This window comes from Propithecus coquereli, unplaced genomic scaffold (genome assembly GCF_000956105.1).
Source record: "Propithecus coquereli isolate 6110/MARCELLA unplaced genomic scaffold, Pcoq_1.0 Scaffold170, whole genome shotgun sequence".
Taxonomy (NCBI): Eukaryota; Metazoa; Chordata; class Mammalia; order Primates; family Indriidae; genus Propithecus; species Propithecus coquereli.
The window spans coordinates 5,624,816-5,641,867 of NW_012141636.1; the positions used below are offsets into that span (position 1 = coordinate 5,624,816).

Below are 17,052 nucleotides of genomic sequence, written 5' to 3' on the forward strand. Positions count from 1 at the left end.
GCATTGTGTTAGGGGTTCATATTATAAATATGGTTAAGAGACAGCTATGTCCTTGAGAAACTACCAATTCAGTAGGAGAGGCAGATAGGTATATGTTATTAAAATTTAGTTGGCAAAATGATTTAAAGAGGGAAATAGAATTTGCCTTAGAAATGCAGAACAGGATACTTAGCAGTCTAGGTATATCGAAGAATGTTTCATAGAGAACACGTGACACCTGAGCAGAGTAAGGAAGGGTAAGTTGGAGTTATTCAGTTCAAGAAAGAGGGTAAGCACATTGCAGGCAGAGAAGACAATATACTTACAGACAGGGAGGAGTAAAATGGCATTGTGTGTAGACCAGAATTATAAGCAGCCCTTGAGGCTAGAATGTAAAGTGAGAGGTTGGAAAGTGGTGGTGATCAAAACTGGAAAAATCACAGGAGGGTAGGAGAGAGAGGGGATTTTTTTTGTATGTCATGTTGAAAAGCTTAGAAAATATCCTACAGAGATATAAAGCCATTGGTAAGTGTTGAGTGAGGGGGTTGAGAATACATCACCCCAAAATATGGCACCTTGGTATTTGAAATAACAGCAGAAGCAGGAAGGTCACTCTCACCTTCCCCTTGCTCTTCTCTTCTGAAGCAAACCATGAAACCTTCATTTGATAAGTGCCCTCTTTATACCGATAGAAAACGAACATCCTTATAGCTAAAGACTCAAGGTTACCAAAAGGAATCTGAAAAAACAGTTCTTGCTTAGTTCCCTCAGTTTGCTACCATTGGATCACACCTTTTTATTCAATCATACTTCCAATGGCTATCCACTTAGCATAAAAATACACAGATTTTTCTATTTTTTTGGGTCTTTATTTCCTTATGAAGGCTCCCTTGTCATATAAAACTTATATTGAATAAATCTGTGTGATTTTTTTCTTGTTAATCTGTTTTTCATTTTAGGAGCTTTAGCCATGAACCTAGGATGAGAAGGAAAGTTGTTTCTTTTCCCCTGTGTGAATAAAAGGGACACATTTCTATATTGGATACATTACCCAGTAGCCAGATGAGAAGTGGACTTAGAGGCATGTCACATAAATTTGGGGACAGGGAAATGAACTGCAATGTCACTCCAATAGTCACATGTGAGATGATGAGAACTTAGTCAAGCAAAGAGCTGTACAAATGGAGAGGAGGGGAAGTAGTTAAGAATATTTAGCAATTCAAATAATCAAGCTTGCTAAGTGATTGGATATGGGCCATATATACCCATAGAATAGAAAAGCAAGTCTATACATGGTAAAGGGGCACAATGGTGAAATTACAAGGTTTGGATATGATAGACTAAAATACCTGTGGGCTAACCAAGTAAAGATTCTCAGCAAGTAATTGGTTTCATAGATCTGAAACTCAGGAAAGGAATGCAGACTGAGCTGTATTGCCAGGAGCCAATAGCATGTAGGTAATAATTAAAGCCAACAAAGCAGATGGCATCACTGGGAAAGATTATGTAGAAGGAGAAGCACAATGAGCTAATGATGGAACCCTGGGAAATATCCATTTTTAATGATCGAGAGTAAGTGGAAGAGGGAATGACAACAAAAAATCCTACAAATTGTGTTTAGGTAGGTCAGACAATGCTGTTTTATCACATGGCTGGCAGAGGAGTAAACTTCAGGGTAGCGTACAGGATCAAGGCCCTTGCATTGAGCAGAAATGGGGGTAAAACAAGGACTGACAAGTGACCATTAGATTGGCAATATGGTGGTCATTGGTATCCTTTGTCAGAATGTTTCCAATAGCATGGTGAGGGTGGGAGACAAATTGCTATGGTGAATCAAATGTGAGGAAGGAAAAAAAAAGAATATTTATTACTTACTCAAGAAAGTTGATTAGAAAGAGGGATGAGGAAGAATTAACAATGAGAGGATTTGGATTTATTTTTACACTACAGAAATAACATCCCTGAGATAACAGACAGTAGTATAAAGATGTGTACACCTTTTATATGAGGCAAACAAACAACCCATTAGCCATCCCTTGATCTTCTCAATGTTATGATATTAATAATTCTTTTTTTTAAATTTCAGCATATTATGGGGGTACAGATGTTTAGGTTACGTATGTTGCCCTTTCCCCCCTCCCCACCAAGTACGAGCTTCGAGAGTGTCCATCCCCTGGATCGTGTGCATCGCACTCTTTGTGTATGGATATACTCGTCCCCTCCTTCCCCTTCCCCCCTCCCCGCTGCCCGACATCCGATAAATGTTATTCTTTTTTTTTTTTTTTTTTGAGACAGAGTCTCACTCTGTTGCCTGGGCTAGAGTGCTGTGGCATCGTCTTAGCTCACAGCAACCTCAAACTCCTGGGCTCAAGCAATCCTCCTGCCTCAGCCTCCCGAGTAGCTGGGACTACAGGCATGCGCCACCATACCCGGCTAGTTTTTTCTATATATTTTTAGTTCTCCAATTAATTTCTTTCTATTTTTAGTAGAGATGGGGTCTCGCTCTTGCTCAGGCTGGTTTCGAACTCCTGAGCTCAAACAATCCGCCCGCCTCGGCCTCCCAGAGAGCTAGGATTACAGGCGTGAGCCACCGCGTCCGGCCTGATAAATGTTATTCTTATATGTGCACTTATGTGTTGATCAGTTAATATCAATTTGATGGTGAGTACACGTGATGCTTGTTTTTCCATTCTTGGGATACTTCACTTAGTAGAATGTGTTCCAGCTCTTTCCAGGAGAGTACAAGAGGTGCTATATTACCATTGTTTCTTAACGCTGAATAGTACTCTATGGTATACATATACCACATTTTATTAATCCACTCATGTATTGATGGACACTTGGGTTGTTTCCACATTTTTGCAATTGTGAATTGTGCTCCTATAAAACATTGAGGTGCAGGTCTCTTTTTCACAAAGCGACTTTCGTTCTTTTGGGTAGATGCCCAGTAATGGGATTGCAAGATCAAATGACAGCTCTACTTGTATCTCTTTAAGCTATCTCCATATTGCTTTTCACAGAGGTTGCACTAGTTTGCAGTCCTACCAGCAGTGTATGAGTGTTCCTATCTCTCCACATCCATGCCAAAATTTATTGTTTTGGGACTTTCTGATAAAGGCCAGTCTCACTGGAGATAAGTGATACCTCACTGTGGTTTTGATTTGCATTTCCCTGATGATTAGAGATGTTGAGCATTTTATCATACGTTTTTTGGCCATTATTCTGTCTTCTTTTGAAAACTTTCTGTTCATGTCCTTTGTCCACTTTTTGATAGAGTTGCTTGATTTTTTCTTGTTGATTTTCCTGAGTTCTAAGTAGATTCTAGTTATCAGCCCTTTATCATATTTGTAACATGCAAAAATTTTCTCCCATTCTGTAGGTTGTCTGTTTGCTCTTGTGACAGTTTCTTTGGCTGTGCAGAAGCTTTTTAATTTGATAAGGTCCCATTTATTTATTTTGGTTGTTGCTGTGATTGCCTTTGGAGTCTTCTTCATAAATTCTTTGCCTAGGCCAATGTCTAGAAGAGTATTTCCAACATCTTCCTCTAGGCTTCTAATAGTTTCACTCCTTAGGTTTAAATCTGTCACCCAGCGTGAGTTGATTTTTCTGAGAGGTGAAAGGTATGGATCCTGCTTCAGTCTTCTACACGTGGCTATCCAGTTTACCCAGCACCATTTATTGAATAAGGATTCTTTTCCTCAGTATATGTTTTTGTTTGCTTTGTCAAAGATTAGATGGCTATATGAGGATGGTTTTATATCTGGGATCTCAGTTCTGTTTCACTGGTCAATGGCCCTATTTTTGTGTCAGTACCAAGCTGTTTCGATTACTACAGCCTTATAATAAAGTTTGAACTCTGATAAATTGATACCTCCCATCTTGTTTTTATTGCCTAGAATTGTTTTTGCTATGCGGGGTCTTCTCTGGTTCCATGCAAAGTGTACAATAAATTTTTCTACATCTGTGAAGAATGATGTTGATATTTTAATAGGGATTCATTGAATCTGTAGATCACTTTGAGTAGTATAGACATTTTAACAATGCTGATTCTGCCAACCCATGAGCATGGTATGGTTTTCCACCTGTTTATGTCCTCTGCTATTTCCTTCCACAATGTTTCCTAGTTCTCCCTGTGGAGGTCTTTTATCTCCTTAGTTAAATATATTCCTAAGTACTTTATTTTCTTTGTTGCTGTTGTAAAGAGAATTGAGTCTTTGATTTGGTTCTCGGTATGACTGCTGTTGGTGTATATGAAAGCCTCTGATTTTTGTGTATTGATTTTATATCCTGAGACTTTACTGAATTCATTTATCAATTCCAGGAGCCTCTTGGTTGAATCCATGGGGTTTTCTAGATATAATATCATGTCGTCAGCGAATAGTGAGAGTTTGATCTCTTCTGTTCCCATTTGGATGCCTTTAATTTCACTCTCTTGCCTGATTGCTGTGGCCAGGACTTTCAGCACTATGTTGAATAGAAGTGGACATAGTGGGCAACCTTGTCTGGTTCCAGTTCTAAGTAGGAATGCTTTCAATTTTTCCCCATTCAATATGATGTTGGCTGTGGGTTTGCCATATATGGCTTGTGTCATTTTTAGGTAAGCCCCATCTGTGCCTATTTTGTTGAACATTCTTATCATAAAAAGCTGTTGAATTTTGTCAAATGCTTTTTCGGCATATATTGAGAGAATCGTGTGGTTTTTGTTTTTGCTTCTGTTTATGTGGTGAATTATGTTTATAGATTTGCGTATGTTGAACCATCCTTGCATCTCTGGAATGAAGCCCACTTGATCACGATAGATTATTTTCTTAATAAGCACCTGGATTTCGTTAGCTAGAATTTTGTTGAGAATTTTTGCATCTATATTCATAAGGGATATTGGTCTGTAGTTTTCCTTTTTTGTTGCCTCCTTTCCTGGTTTTGGTATCAGGGTTATGTTGGCTTCATAAAATGTGTTGAGGAGGAATCCATCCTTCTTGATCTTATGGAATAATTTCTGCAAGATAGGCACCAGTTCTTCTTTGTAGGTGTGGTAAAATTCGGTGTGAAACCATCTGGTCCGGGACTTTTCTTTTTTGGAATGTTTTTTATTGCTGTTTATTTCAGTCTTTGATATTGGTCTGTTCAGGAATTCTATTTCTTCCTGGTTGAGCCTAGGTAGGCTGTGTGTTTCTAAAAATTTGTCCATTTCCTCCACATTTTCCAGTTTGTGTGCATAAAGGTTTTTGTAATATTCATAAATTATATCTTGATTCTCCATGGCATTGGTTGTAACTTCTCCTTTATTGTTACTGATGGAGCTTATTAGAGATTTTTCTTTTCTGTTTTTCACTAGTTTAGCCAAAAGCATTTCAATTTTGTTTATTTTTTCAAATAACCAACTTTTTGCTTTATTAATCTTCCATATAGTTTCCCTGTTGTTGATTTCATTTAGTTCTGATTTGATCTTATTAATTTCCCTTCTTCTGTTGTGTTTGGGGTCGGTATGTTCTTCTTTTTCCAGTTCTTTGAGTCGTTTCATTAGGTTGTCTATTTGTGCTCTTTTTGACTTTTAGATATAGGCATTTATGGAAATAAACTTTCCTCTCAGGACTGCTTTGGCTGTGTCCCACAGATTTTGATAACTTCTGTCACCTTCGTCATTTAGTTCAAAGAATCTTTTGATTTCCATTTTTATTTCCTTGTTTATGAAGGAATCGTTCAGCAGAAGGTTGTTTAATTTCCATGACTTTGTGTAGAGATGAGAGTTTCTGTCGGGGTTGATTTCTATTTTTATTCCACTGTGACCTGAGATGCATGGTATGATTTCTATTTTTTAAAATTTTTTGAGACATGCTTTGTGTCCTAGAATATGGTCAATCTTAGATAATGTCCCATGAGCTGATGAGAAGAATGTATATTCAGTGGTTTTTGGGTAGAATGTCCTGTAAATGTCAGTCAGGCCCATTTGTTATAGAGTTCTGTTTAAGTCCATTATTTCTTTGTTAATTTTTTGCTTGGAGGATCTGCCCTGTGCTGTCAGTGGGGTGCTGAAGTCTCCAACTATTATGGTGTTGCTGTTTATCAATTTGTTTAGATCAAGTAGAGTTTCCTTCATCAATCAGGGTGCACCTGGGTTGGGTGCATACATATTTCGAATTGTTTAGTTTCAAATTTTTTAGTTCCCTGAATAAATCCTTCATTTCCAGGGGATTGGTTTTATTTTTCTTTAATATTTCAATTTCTTTAGTGAATTTTTCTTCCAAGTCCTGGATTATCTTTGTGGTTTCTTTGTGTTGGTCACCCATTTTTTCTTACATATCATTGAGTTTTCTTACAATCCATGTTTGAAATTCTTTTGTCATTTTAGAGTTCTGAGTTTGGTTAATGCCAATTCCTAGGGAGCTGTTGTTCCTCTTTGGGGGTGTGCTTTCCGTTTGAGTCTTCATACTTACAGAGTTCTTTCACTGGTTCCTTCCCATCTGGATCAGTTGTTCTTTCTTGCCTTTAGATTTTCGTTTGGATAATGACACGTCCTATTTAGTCTCTGAGCCAGTAGGTCGTTATTATGGTTTAGATTCGACCACATCCTTTACGATCAATCAGTAGATGCAGTAAAAGGGTGTGCAGAATGACCTCCCTTTCAGTAGGTGGCACTTGCTGGATGGAGCGAGCTGCAGTGCTGTTTTTGGGTCCTGTCGCCAGCTCTTGTTCCTCTGGAGTGGCCCTCTTGTGCCTCGGGAGGTGGGTGGGGCCCTCGGACTTCCAAGTGTGTCCCTATTATGCACCTCAGTGGGGTAAGGTCCAGCAGTGAGTCTGGGAGGGACTGGGTTGTGTAAGCCTGCCCTCAGGCTCCACAACTGCTGTTAGCAGTAGTCAAAGTTCTGTTCTTTTCTTCTGTGCAAAGCCACTGGAAGGGGCTGAAATGGCTCCACTCAGCTGAATAGTCTGGGCTTGGGGGGTGGGCTGTCCGAGACCGGCACTCTGGAGCAGTTCTCGCTCCCCTCCAACCTCCCCCACTCCGTGACCTCTTCTAGTCCTCTGCCGGCAAGCAGGAACTCAAGCCAATGGATCTCCCCTGGCTGTGATGTGGGCCGGGAGGTTCCCTACCCAGGATCACAGCCTGAGCTGGGTTTACAGCCCTCTTTTGGGAGGAGGGTTGCTGCTCAGGCATGCTGATGTGCCCCTGAAGGCACACAGTCTTCGGTAGGCTCTTTCACAGATCTCCCTTCTGCACCCTGGGGCAGATCAATCGTGACCTGGGTGTATGGGGTCTGGTCTGCAGGCCTGTCCCCTGGGCCCTGGAGATCAATCCGTGATCCTGCCAGGATGAGGGGTGCTGTTCTCGAATCACCTACAGGGTGCCCAAGCTGGATCGATTTCACTCCACCTCGGGATTTGCCCCACTCTCCTATAGTCACCAGGCAAGCAGCACCTGGGAGGGCTAGCGGGTAGGCAGCTCACAGTCTGAGTACCCCTCATTCTGCCGTAGGGCCCCAAAAGAAAAGGTCCTGTTCCTTGGAGATGCCTTTGTGTGATGGCTAAATTGTCTCTCTGGGCACCCACGTATAGGGAAGGGGAAAGAGAGAATGGAGTAATATGGCGTCCACTGATATGCTCTGGTCTGTGCGTGGGGAGGTGCCCCGAGGGAGCTGGGAGACTCACTGGTGGCAGCCGTCTCTGGGCTGATGTCGGCGGGTCTCTCCAACCGCTCAGGAGCCCACCAACAGTCTGAGATGCAAGGGAGGGGGAAGTTAACTGCTCCACCTACCCTTGTCGTTGGTCTCCAAGCCTCTCCGGGACTTTTCTCCTTCCAATTCTCCTCTGCAACGTCTTCCCGTGGAGTCTCCTGTAGTTTCAGGTACCCTTCCTTCTGACCCTCACCCGATGTATGTTTTTCTGCTAGTTTATTTTTTTCATTTTCTTTTAAAATCTGTCTTCTGGCATAGACACCCTGGTAACTTTTCCGATCCGCCATCTTGGCTCCTCCCTGGTATTAATAATTCTGAAAGAGCTACTTCCTCTTTGTAGTATTATCCTCTTCACTTTTTTTAAAAGTGAGATTCAACTCATGCCTCAAGATTAAACCTTTCTAAATTCTCCAGGGTTATGCCCTCCCCACTTTTTCCATAATGTTTTGTTCATTCCTCACCTATAGCACTTAGCATACTGTGTTGTTACCTGTTTACTTGCTTTTCTCCCATTAGATTATAAATTTCTTAGAAACTTAGACTATATCTTTGTCTTTCCAATCCCTGTTACATTTTATGGCAAAAACTAAGGCCTTAATTTGTTAAATTAATTAATTTCCACTTGAAAATCTCAAAGAAATCTCTAACCGATCTTGTCTAAAACTAAATTATGCATCTTTCGGAAAGAATGCCTTTATTTCTCCAATAAAGAAGAAATTTGGCAGCCTTCCTTAACACTTTCTGCATCCAATTTATCTGTATGTCTTGTTGATTTTACCACAAAGTATATTTCAAATCTTCCAAGGTACTGTTTAGTTCAAGACACAAAGAACTCTTGTCTGCAGTAGTGACAACCACTTAACTTGTCTACCTGCTTGTCCTTTCTATCCCTCCCCAAATTATTCTCCTTTACAATAAGCAGGAGGATATTACAAAAATATACTTTTAATCATGTTTTTTTTTTTCTTCTACTGGAATCCCTGCAATGGTTTCTCATTGTCACAAAAGAGAAACAGTGAAATCCTGAACATGTTCTCTAGGCTGCGTAGGATCTAACCCTTGCTACCTCTTGGGTCTCTTCTGACACCATTCTGCCACCTGCTTACCCATATATAGACTTCACATGTGCTTTCCTCAGCTGGAATTGCCCTTATTACCATTATTTGCTAGATATTTCTTTTTATCATTTAAGTCTCAGCTAATGTTCACTTCTTCACAGAGATCTTTCATGATCACAAATTTAAATTATGATTTCTCTAATACTTTCATTTTTTGCTCCTATTCTTTTACTTCACACACAACTTGCCAGTGCCTGCATATGTATATTCTATGCCCCTCTCCCCACAGATGGTAGGATATATAAGGAATAGGATATGGGGACCAAGAGACAAAGGAACCATTTCTGTTTTTATCACCTTAATTTCTCTAGCACCTATTATTATAATGAAAATAGTATTAATAAAATACTTATCTATTGATTGAAAAGACTGTTCTTTTTTAGCAGCATAGTCTAACAAAACATGGGACAAAAAGTCGCATCTATATAATCATTCACAAGGTGCTTAGCCATGCAAATTAGTTGAATATGCAAGAGAATTTTTCAATTTGACAATAATCCAGTTTGAAATTAGAAAAAACTGTGAAGACATAGTATAAAGAAAATATCACCAGTACTGCTCCTCAGCTCCCTCCAAGAAAACCAATCATAATATATTTTTTCCTTTCTGGCATTTTTTACTGTGTGTGTTTGTGTGTGCATGCACATTGTAGTTCATCTATTCAATAAAATTTGTTGTGTTCAACACTGAGCTAGCTCTGGGGATAATCTAATGGTGAAAATAGGACTCAAATGCTCACGAGACACTGGATATTTTGTTAAATCAGAATTATTTTTAAGAACAAGAAAGTCTTCTATAAACACACCAATGACTAACAAACAACAAACAAACAAACAAAAGCAAATAAAAAAAAAAAATGAGCTGTGTCAAAAAGACCAGGAAGGATCACAGAGTTTTTATAACCAGTCTTTTCAACTACCACTCGACCTGTGATGGACACCATCTAACACTGATGACTTTATGATCTTGTAGCCTCTAGGAGTTTTGTGCTAAATCCACCCGAATTCTAAATCCACTAGATGACCTGATATGCCACATGGTGAGCCCTCTGCCTGGAAGGCTTTTTTCTCTTTTCCTTGCAAACTCGGCTGCATGGGTCCCCTCCTCAGGCTCTCATGTTCATAAATCTATATCCTCATTCTGTAGTAATTATATTTTTACTTTTTTGCCTGCCTCATTAAACTGTGAATTTCTTCAAGACAGGGATAGTATGTTTATTTCTATATTTTTATTTTAGCGATAGGCAAATAGGCACTTCATGTGCTTTTAATAAATGTTTATTGGAGAAAGGATGGAAGGAATTGTATTCTATATTTAAAGTGTAAAAATTAGAAATGACTATGAAATGTACACTGGAAAACACAATTACGTATTCATAACATTTTTTTGTAGCAAAAACACAAAAACAAAAGAAAAAAGAAAATAAACAAGTAGAGACAAGTCTTGCCCTATGCCAATATTAGTTGAAAACTTAGTAGTTAAAGGCTCCTGATTTCAATCAATGAAAGGCGCTAAGAGAAACAAAGAACTTTAAATGAACTTCTGCCCAATTCTGAGCTACCTTTTTGGTCTCGGTTATGCCATTACACATTTTAGTCTCTGCCTGGCTAATACTTCTTTCTCTTCATCTATAACGACACACTTAGCTGGGGCCCTGTTTATGAACTGCGAATTTCCCGAGGATGGGCTGAGAATCCCCTGTAGACAACCTAGTAATTCTGATCTAATTGGGGAGTGAAGACAGGAGTATAGACAGATCTCTCTCTGAGCTCTAAAGATTTTTATAATTTGCTTAGGCTTTGGGAAGGCTTCTGTTCCTAAGGGAATTTTTTGTCCCATAAACAAGACCACCCAAGATGAGAAATACTTGGAGATGTGACTCTCCCTGCTCCCATGTGTGACTTCTTTCAGTTGATTTGTGAGGAATGCACATGTGTTGGCACTGTAATAGATGTACCTGTAAGATCATCAGTGGGCCAGGACCCCAGCTGGCATGCTTTGCAGGTGTATTCATCAAAGACATACTCATTCTCTTTACAAGGTGTACAGGTCCAACAACAGCTGACTTCTCCCTTCCGGATCACCTAAGGCAAATATTTAAAATTTGATCAATAATTTTTGCATGATAAAAATCCAGTGATCCTTTATTCAAATATACTTCTCTGAAAAGCATAAAGGACTTTCACATACATTATTTTAAATGTTATCAGATAAGCAGTGTAAGTACTAATATTTTTATTTTGTAATCGAAGAAACTGATGCTGAGTTTAAACAAGTTCAACATCATAAAGTTGGTTGGTGGCAGGGTTAAGGATTAAATTAAATGCAAGTATTTGTATAATTAGCTCTGGATACTGCATTTAATTAAGTACCTGTGTTTGTACTCATATATAAATATACATACGTGTGCACATAAATGAATTTTCCCCAGGATCTGTGCCTCTCCTTGTCTCAAATTAAGAACTTTTGCTCTCTAGATTTATCTTGGCTGTCCTCTACTAGTTGAATAATAGTGAGCAAAAAAAATTTTATATGTCCTAGTGTTCAAAAATTTATCCATGTTTATAAAAATAATTAGGAATTTGTATTGGGTAGAAAAAGGAAGAAGATGAAGGTTTTTCTGAAGATAATCTCTTGGTCTCTTTCTAATAAAAATCTGGTTCAATAATTCATCCTATTTCTTCTATTTTAGTAGCTTTGTTTTGCTTGGGATGAAGGCAGATAAAGTCATTGAGATCATTATATAGCTGTATATATATTTGAATGTTTAAGGCAATGGAAAATAATTGAAATAATTTAACAGTTGAAAGAGTCACCCATGTTATTCTTTAGAAATGGATATACCTTTTTCCCCCTCACCATTGGTACATGAATAGCCTCTGTGGAATAGAGACAGCATTCATTACACATTCTTATAAATGATTAAAATTGTGATTAATATTCAGCAATAACCAGACATAGCAATGATTATACTTTATATTCCTTGTCTTAGACGCTGACTCTATAAATGACCTTTGATAAAAATATCATCTAGACACTTATATCTAAACATAATTGTAAGCTGATACCTCTCATTTACATTCTGTAATATTCCTTGTGCAGACTCTTAAAATTGCAACAATACAAGTAGGGAATAAATGACAAAAGGACCTGAAATATCTATTCCCTAAAATAACCAAATAAATGAGGCCAAATTGCTCATTAGACCTGCTTAATCTAGCTAAAGTATTCTTTATAATAATATTGTCTATTTATAGGCTATTTAGTGCATGTCATATGTTCTTCTCATATTAAAACATTAGAACAGCTCTGTGTAAGGTAGCTGGTTTTATTTTATTCATTTTCCTTAGGGGAGAAAACAGTTCACATAGCATATTAGGTAGATGAGGGATTAAACAATGTATGTTGGACTTCAAAGCTCATGCTCACAAATATTGAGCCTTACTGGAGGATAGACTTCATATTTTGAAAGATGTAGGTTAAAGAGTACTGGCCTGAGAGCCGGGAGGCACCAGGATTCTAGTCTTACTTATAGCCCCTAAGTAGTTGTGCAGCCTTGAACAGTCCTCTAGCCGATGCACAGTTTTCTCAAACTGAGCCTATTTGTTTTTACAATGATAATACCTACCTTATAGGATTTCCTGAAGATTAAATTAAATCTCACAGTGATTTTTAACATGTAGAACACTCTAACAATGTTACCTATTTTTATTAATGATATGCATATGAATACCAATATATCAAAATGAAGAATTTCATTTTCAGTGTAACTTTAACCACCCTTGGTAAAACTATCCTTGGTCAATTATTAGGTTTTGTAATGCAAGAAGGTAGGCGTATTGCAAATACTGAAGTATTCTCTTTACAGACCTTAGCAGGGACTGGCAAATAAAAGCAGCTGCATTCCTGCTCCTGTCCAGCAAGAAATATGCTGACTTACTATGGTTCAGTTTTCACTGGTTTGTGAATTTCAGTTTTTTACCAAAATAAGTCCAAGCCCTTTTCCAAGAATAACTCCAATATTAAAATCTCTTTCTGAGTCCATAGTGACAACTTAATATGTGTTCTTCTGATCATTTAGAACTGATTTATTTTTTCACGTTCTGTTCTGTTTTACATTCTTTTTGAACAAAAGGTAGTGACAATTCACTTTTATAGTGATTCCCATTCTTTTTTAATATCCTGGAAGTAGTGGTACTTTCTTTACAATAAAAATATGTAACATATTTGAACCTTTGCTTAACTAAACCCTTTCAGGGAAACTAAAATTTCTGAATAATGCCATGAGATGTTGATATCATTAACATTGCTTAGTTTCAGCCTTAAATCGTATTAAGAAAATCTTGTAAATTGTGTGAAAATTGTGTGTAAACAATGTGAAAATGAAACCTGGTTAGCAAAATAGAGTTTGGCATTAAGAAAAGACTAAACAAATATTATTACAAAATAACCAGTATTAAAAATATGATAATAGGGAATCAAATTCTTCCATTGTGTAAATTATTACAAATAGAATGAGGTAGAAAAATATATAAAGCTCTTAAATCAGCCATTTGGCATTTTGAAGTTATGGGTTCAAACTGTACTGCTGTGAAGGTTCAGAAACAAAACATCCATATGGTAATTTACACCATGCGATCTTTCTAAAGGAAGTACTGGAGATTATGAACAATTGATAGTCTGAGTGGGTCCATAAAAGATTTCACATGAAGAATTTAACTGCAAGATGACTGGCCAAGCAAGATGCAGAACTCTTCTTTCACACTATATTAAGGATTAGCAAATTTTTTCTGCAAAGAGCCACATAGTAAATATTTAAACTTTTGGCCATACAGTCTCTACTGCAACTCAGGTATTCAACTCAGCCACTACAGCAGGAAAGTAGCCATAGATAAAGTGTAAACAAATGAGCGTGGTTGTATCTCAATAAAACTTTATTTACAAAAACAGATAATAGGTCAGATTTAGCCTGTGGGCCATAGTTTACCAACTCTAGCAGTAAACCATAACAAGATTTACTGAAAATTTCAGGTATATTGTAAGCTATTGAGCCATTTATTAGACATTAATAAGTTTATTTTTATCTTCATTTACCTTGTCTTTCCTCCCTCTGGTCTTATGCTTTCCAAAAAATCTCCAGAACCACCCTTTGAAGCCTTAGTATCAATACTAAAATATTTCAGTTTCAATCTGAATCACTGATGAATAAATACCTGAGATGTGTTCTAAACAGAGTGAAGGTGAGGGTGATTGAAAAGATTAAGGTCAACAGATTCAGGTATATACGCTGCCTGAAATGTGGTATGGTAGTACTTCAATAACTATGAGCAAACACGTTATTTTTATATCATTTTTTCCATAGGGAAAAATGCACCCCAATAGTTATCCTCCCCCCCTTTTTATTGTATCTTCATCCTCTCCTTCTTCATTGCCTTTTCTTTGTCTGTAAGTGTGGCCAGATCTTACGTAGCCTAAAAGTAGCTTTTCAGTGTCTTCAAATTATCAAACTACCCCTTGTCTGCTTTTCACCACACACTACTTTTTTATACTTTTAAATTTTATTTGTTTAATCGACACATAATATACATATTTATGGGATACATAGTGATGTTTTGATATATGTAATGCATCGTGATCATTAAGAATAATTACCATATTCATCATCTCAAACATTTATCATTTCTTCGTGTTAGAAATTTTCAATATCTTCCTTCTAGCTGGAAACTATATAATATATTATTGATAACTATAGTCATCCTACAGTGGTATAGAATGCTAGAACTTATTCCCCCTATCTAGCTGTAATTTTGTATCTTTTAACAAATCTCTCTCTATCACTTCCTTCCTCCTACCCTTCCCAGCCTCTAGTATATTCTGTTCTACTTTTTGACTTCTATGAGATCAACTATTTTTAGCTTCCACATACGAGTGAGAACATGTGATATTTAACTTTCTGTACCTGTCTTATTTCACTTAACATTATGTCTTCCAGTTCCATCCACGTTGCCACAAATAACAGGACTTCATTCTTCTTTATGACTGAACAGTATTCCATGGTGTATATGTACCACTTTTTCCTTATCCATTCATTTTGATTCTTGATTACCATCACATTCTGTGCAATCTGGCAGATCCAGATGAGGAGCTAACCCTCAGTTCTGTCTTCCCCCCATTCTTCCTCTTCTTTGACCTCTCTCTCTTCACTGACTACCATCTTATGTGGCAGTGTGCTCTCTGGTTGTCTCTCTCTCTCTCTCTCTTTCTCTGAAACTGATGCTGCTCAGCCTCTACCTCTTCTTCCTCCTTTATACTTTAAAAGCAGATACTCTCCAAGGTCTATTCTTGGTCCACATTAATTTTTTGTTTAAATTTTCAGGATCAGTAATTTTATCTACTTTTTACAGCTTCAACTTTAGTACTATTTAATTAATTCCTAAATCTTTATCTTGGGCCTTTTTACTCATTGTTCTAGACCAATACTTTCCATCACTGGCTGCTATCTTAAAACCAACATGCTCCCAAAGTAACTCATCACCTTTTCTCCAAAACCATCCCAATTTTTCTATTCCTGACAATGACACCTTTTTAGTGACTAAAACTTGGAATTGCAGTTGATTGTCTTGGACTATATTCTCTTCTCCAACTCAACGTCTAGTTGGTAGTCAGGTCTGATACCTCTATGTTTTTCCCAAATATTTCCCCTTCTCCCTTTTCATTCTCACTGCTTCATCCCTAGTTCAGGGACTTGCCACTATTATCACAGCATCCTTCTAATTTGTCTGTTCTTTTTTCAGGTTTTATAACTCCACTCATTAATCTTCACCTACCACAGCCCAATTGATGTCAACAGCTTGGTCAAAATTATTTTCTGACTCCTATAGAACAAAAATTAAGTTCAATCTATTTAGCATAACATTGAAAACTCTCCATGAATCTGGCTCCAACTTATCATTGCAACTCTCTCTTTTATAATAACCATATAGGTGCAATGCACTCTAGATTTTCACTATTATTATAGAACAGTCTTCAACTGACCACTTTTGCAGCTTTTCTATTACTGCTCCCTTTTACATAAATGATCTCTCTCTAAAATTATACCAATTTTTTATGGTCCAACATTTGACATTTTATTCATAAGAAATCTTTCTCTCTCTTTCTTTCTCTCACTCTCTTGTATAAACTTATATAGCTCTTTTTTTTCCTTAGTGAAATCATCACATTTTACAAGATGTTGCTTGTCTGAGTCCATGATGTTTTCCGTCATCTAGACTGTAAATATTCTGACAATAAAGGTTGTCTCATTTATTTTCGCCCCATTGATATTAACTATTATGTTAATAGGCATTTGATAAATATTAGTTAAATTAATTAGAACAAATGTGCTTTCCAACTGTAAACTGTTTATTCCCAGGAAGCAATGTCTGTAAAGTCTTGTATCAGCAGAAAGGGTGTGGGCAAACATGACTCATCAATTGGCTCAATCAAACCAACTACTAAGACTACTGTGAGTTGCATGCTGGACCTCTTAAGGAATTAGTGAGAAAAAAGCAAAAAACCCAATCTCTGACATTAGAAGCTTATAATGTAAAAGATAAAACAAGAATGTAAAATTTTTACAAATAGCCAGTGATGACACTGTTGAATTTGCAACAAAAATTAAAGAAATATGGACTGAATTTTACCTTTATCTGGCCTTTCTCACATGGTTCACTGCATACAGATCTGATGATGTTGTTTTTCTTGGACCATACCTCATCATCATCCATTTTTAATTCTCCATTGTCCCAACTTCCAACATTAATGTAATCAAAATAATCTTTTCCCATTTCCTTGAAATTCATTATTTCATACCTTAGGAATAAGAAAATAGTAATTATTTAGCTAAGGATATAAATATTCAGCTATGAAAAGGCAATAGGTTTTATTCCCCAAAATGTTCTGCATTTCATATAAGTAACACTGGAATTTTCCATGACAGTGCACTTAGAATAACAAAAAACCTGTCTGTTTCACTTTCTCTTCAGAGACCATTTTTTTACTTTCAAGCTTATACCTGAAATAGAAAGTAATCCCATGTGAGAAGCTGACTTGACTTTAGCAGGAGGAAAGACAGTTTTGAAATAACTTCAAGAAGTTTAAACAAGTACTACTGGTAGGCTTCTAAAAAAGATAAGAAAATGTTTTTGTCTCCATTTAAGTAAAATGATAAAATTTTCATTTGGTAACTGAGAAATTTGGTAAATTTTTTTTTTTTTTTTTGAGACAGAGTCTCACTGTGTTGCCCC

General features: G+C 37.2%; 1 protein-coding gene across 1 annotated transcript in view; it reads right to left on the minus strand.

The window, feature by feature from the left end:
- Positions 1-17,052, minus strand: part of GRM5 (glutamate receptor, metabotropic 5) — a 590,374-nt gene that overhangs the window by 77,999 nt on the left and 495,323 nt on the right. Inside the window, exons 6-7 of the mRNA XM_012641786.1 lie at positions 16,450-16,618; positions 10,725-10,851 (exon numbers count right to left, since the gene is read on the minus strand). Coding sequence (XP_012497240.1) covers positions 10,725-10,851; positions 16,450-16,618 — 296 coding nt within the window. The remainder of the gene's footprint in view (positions 1-10,724; positions 10,852-16,449; positions 16,619-17,052) is intronic.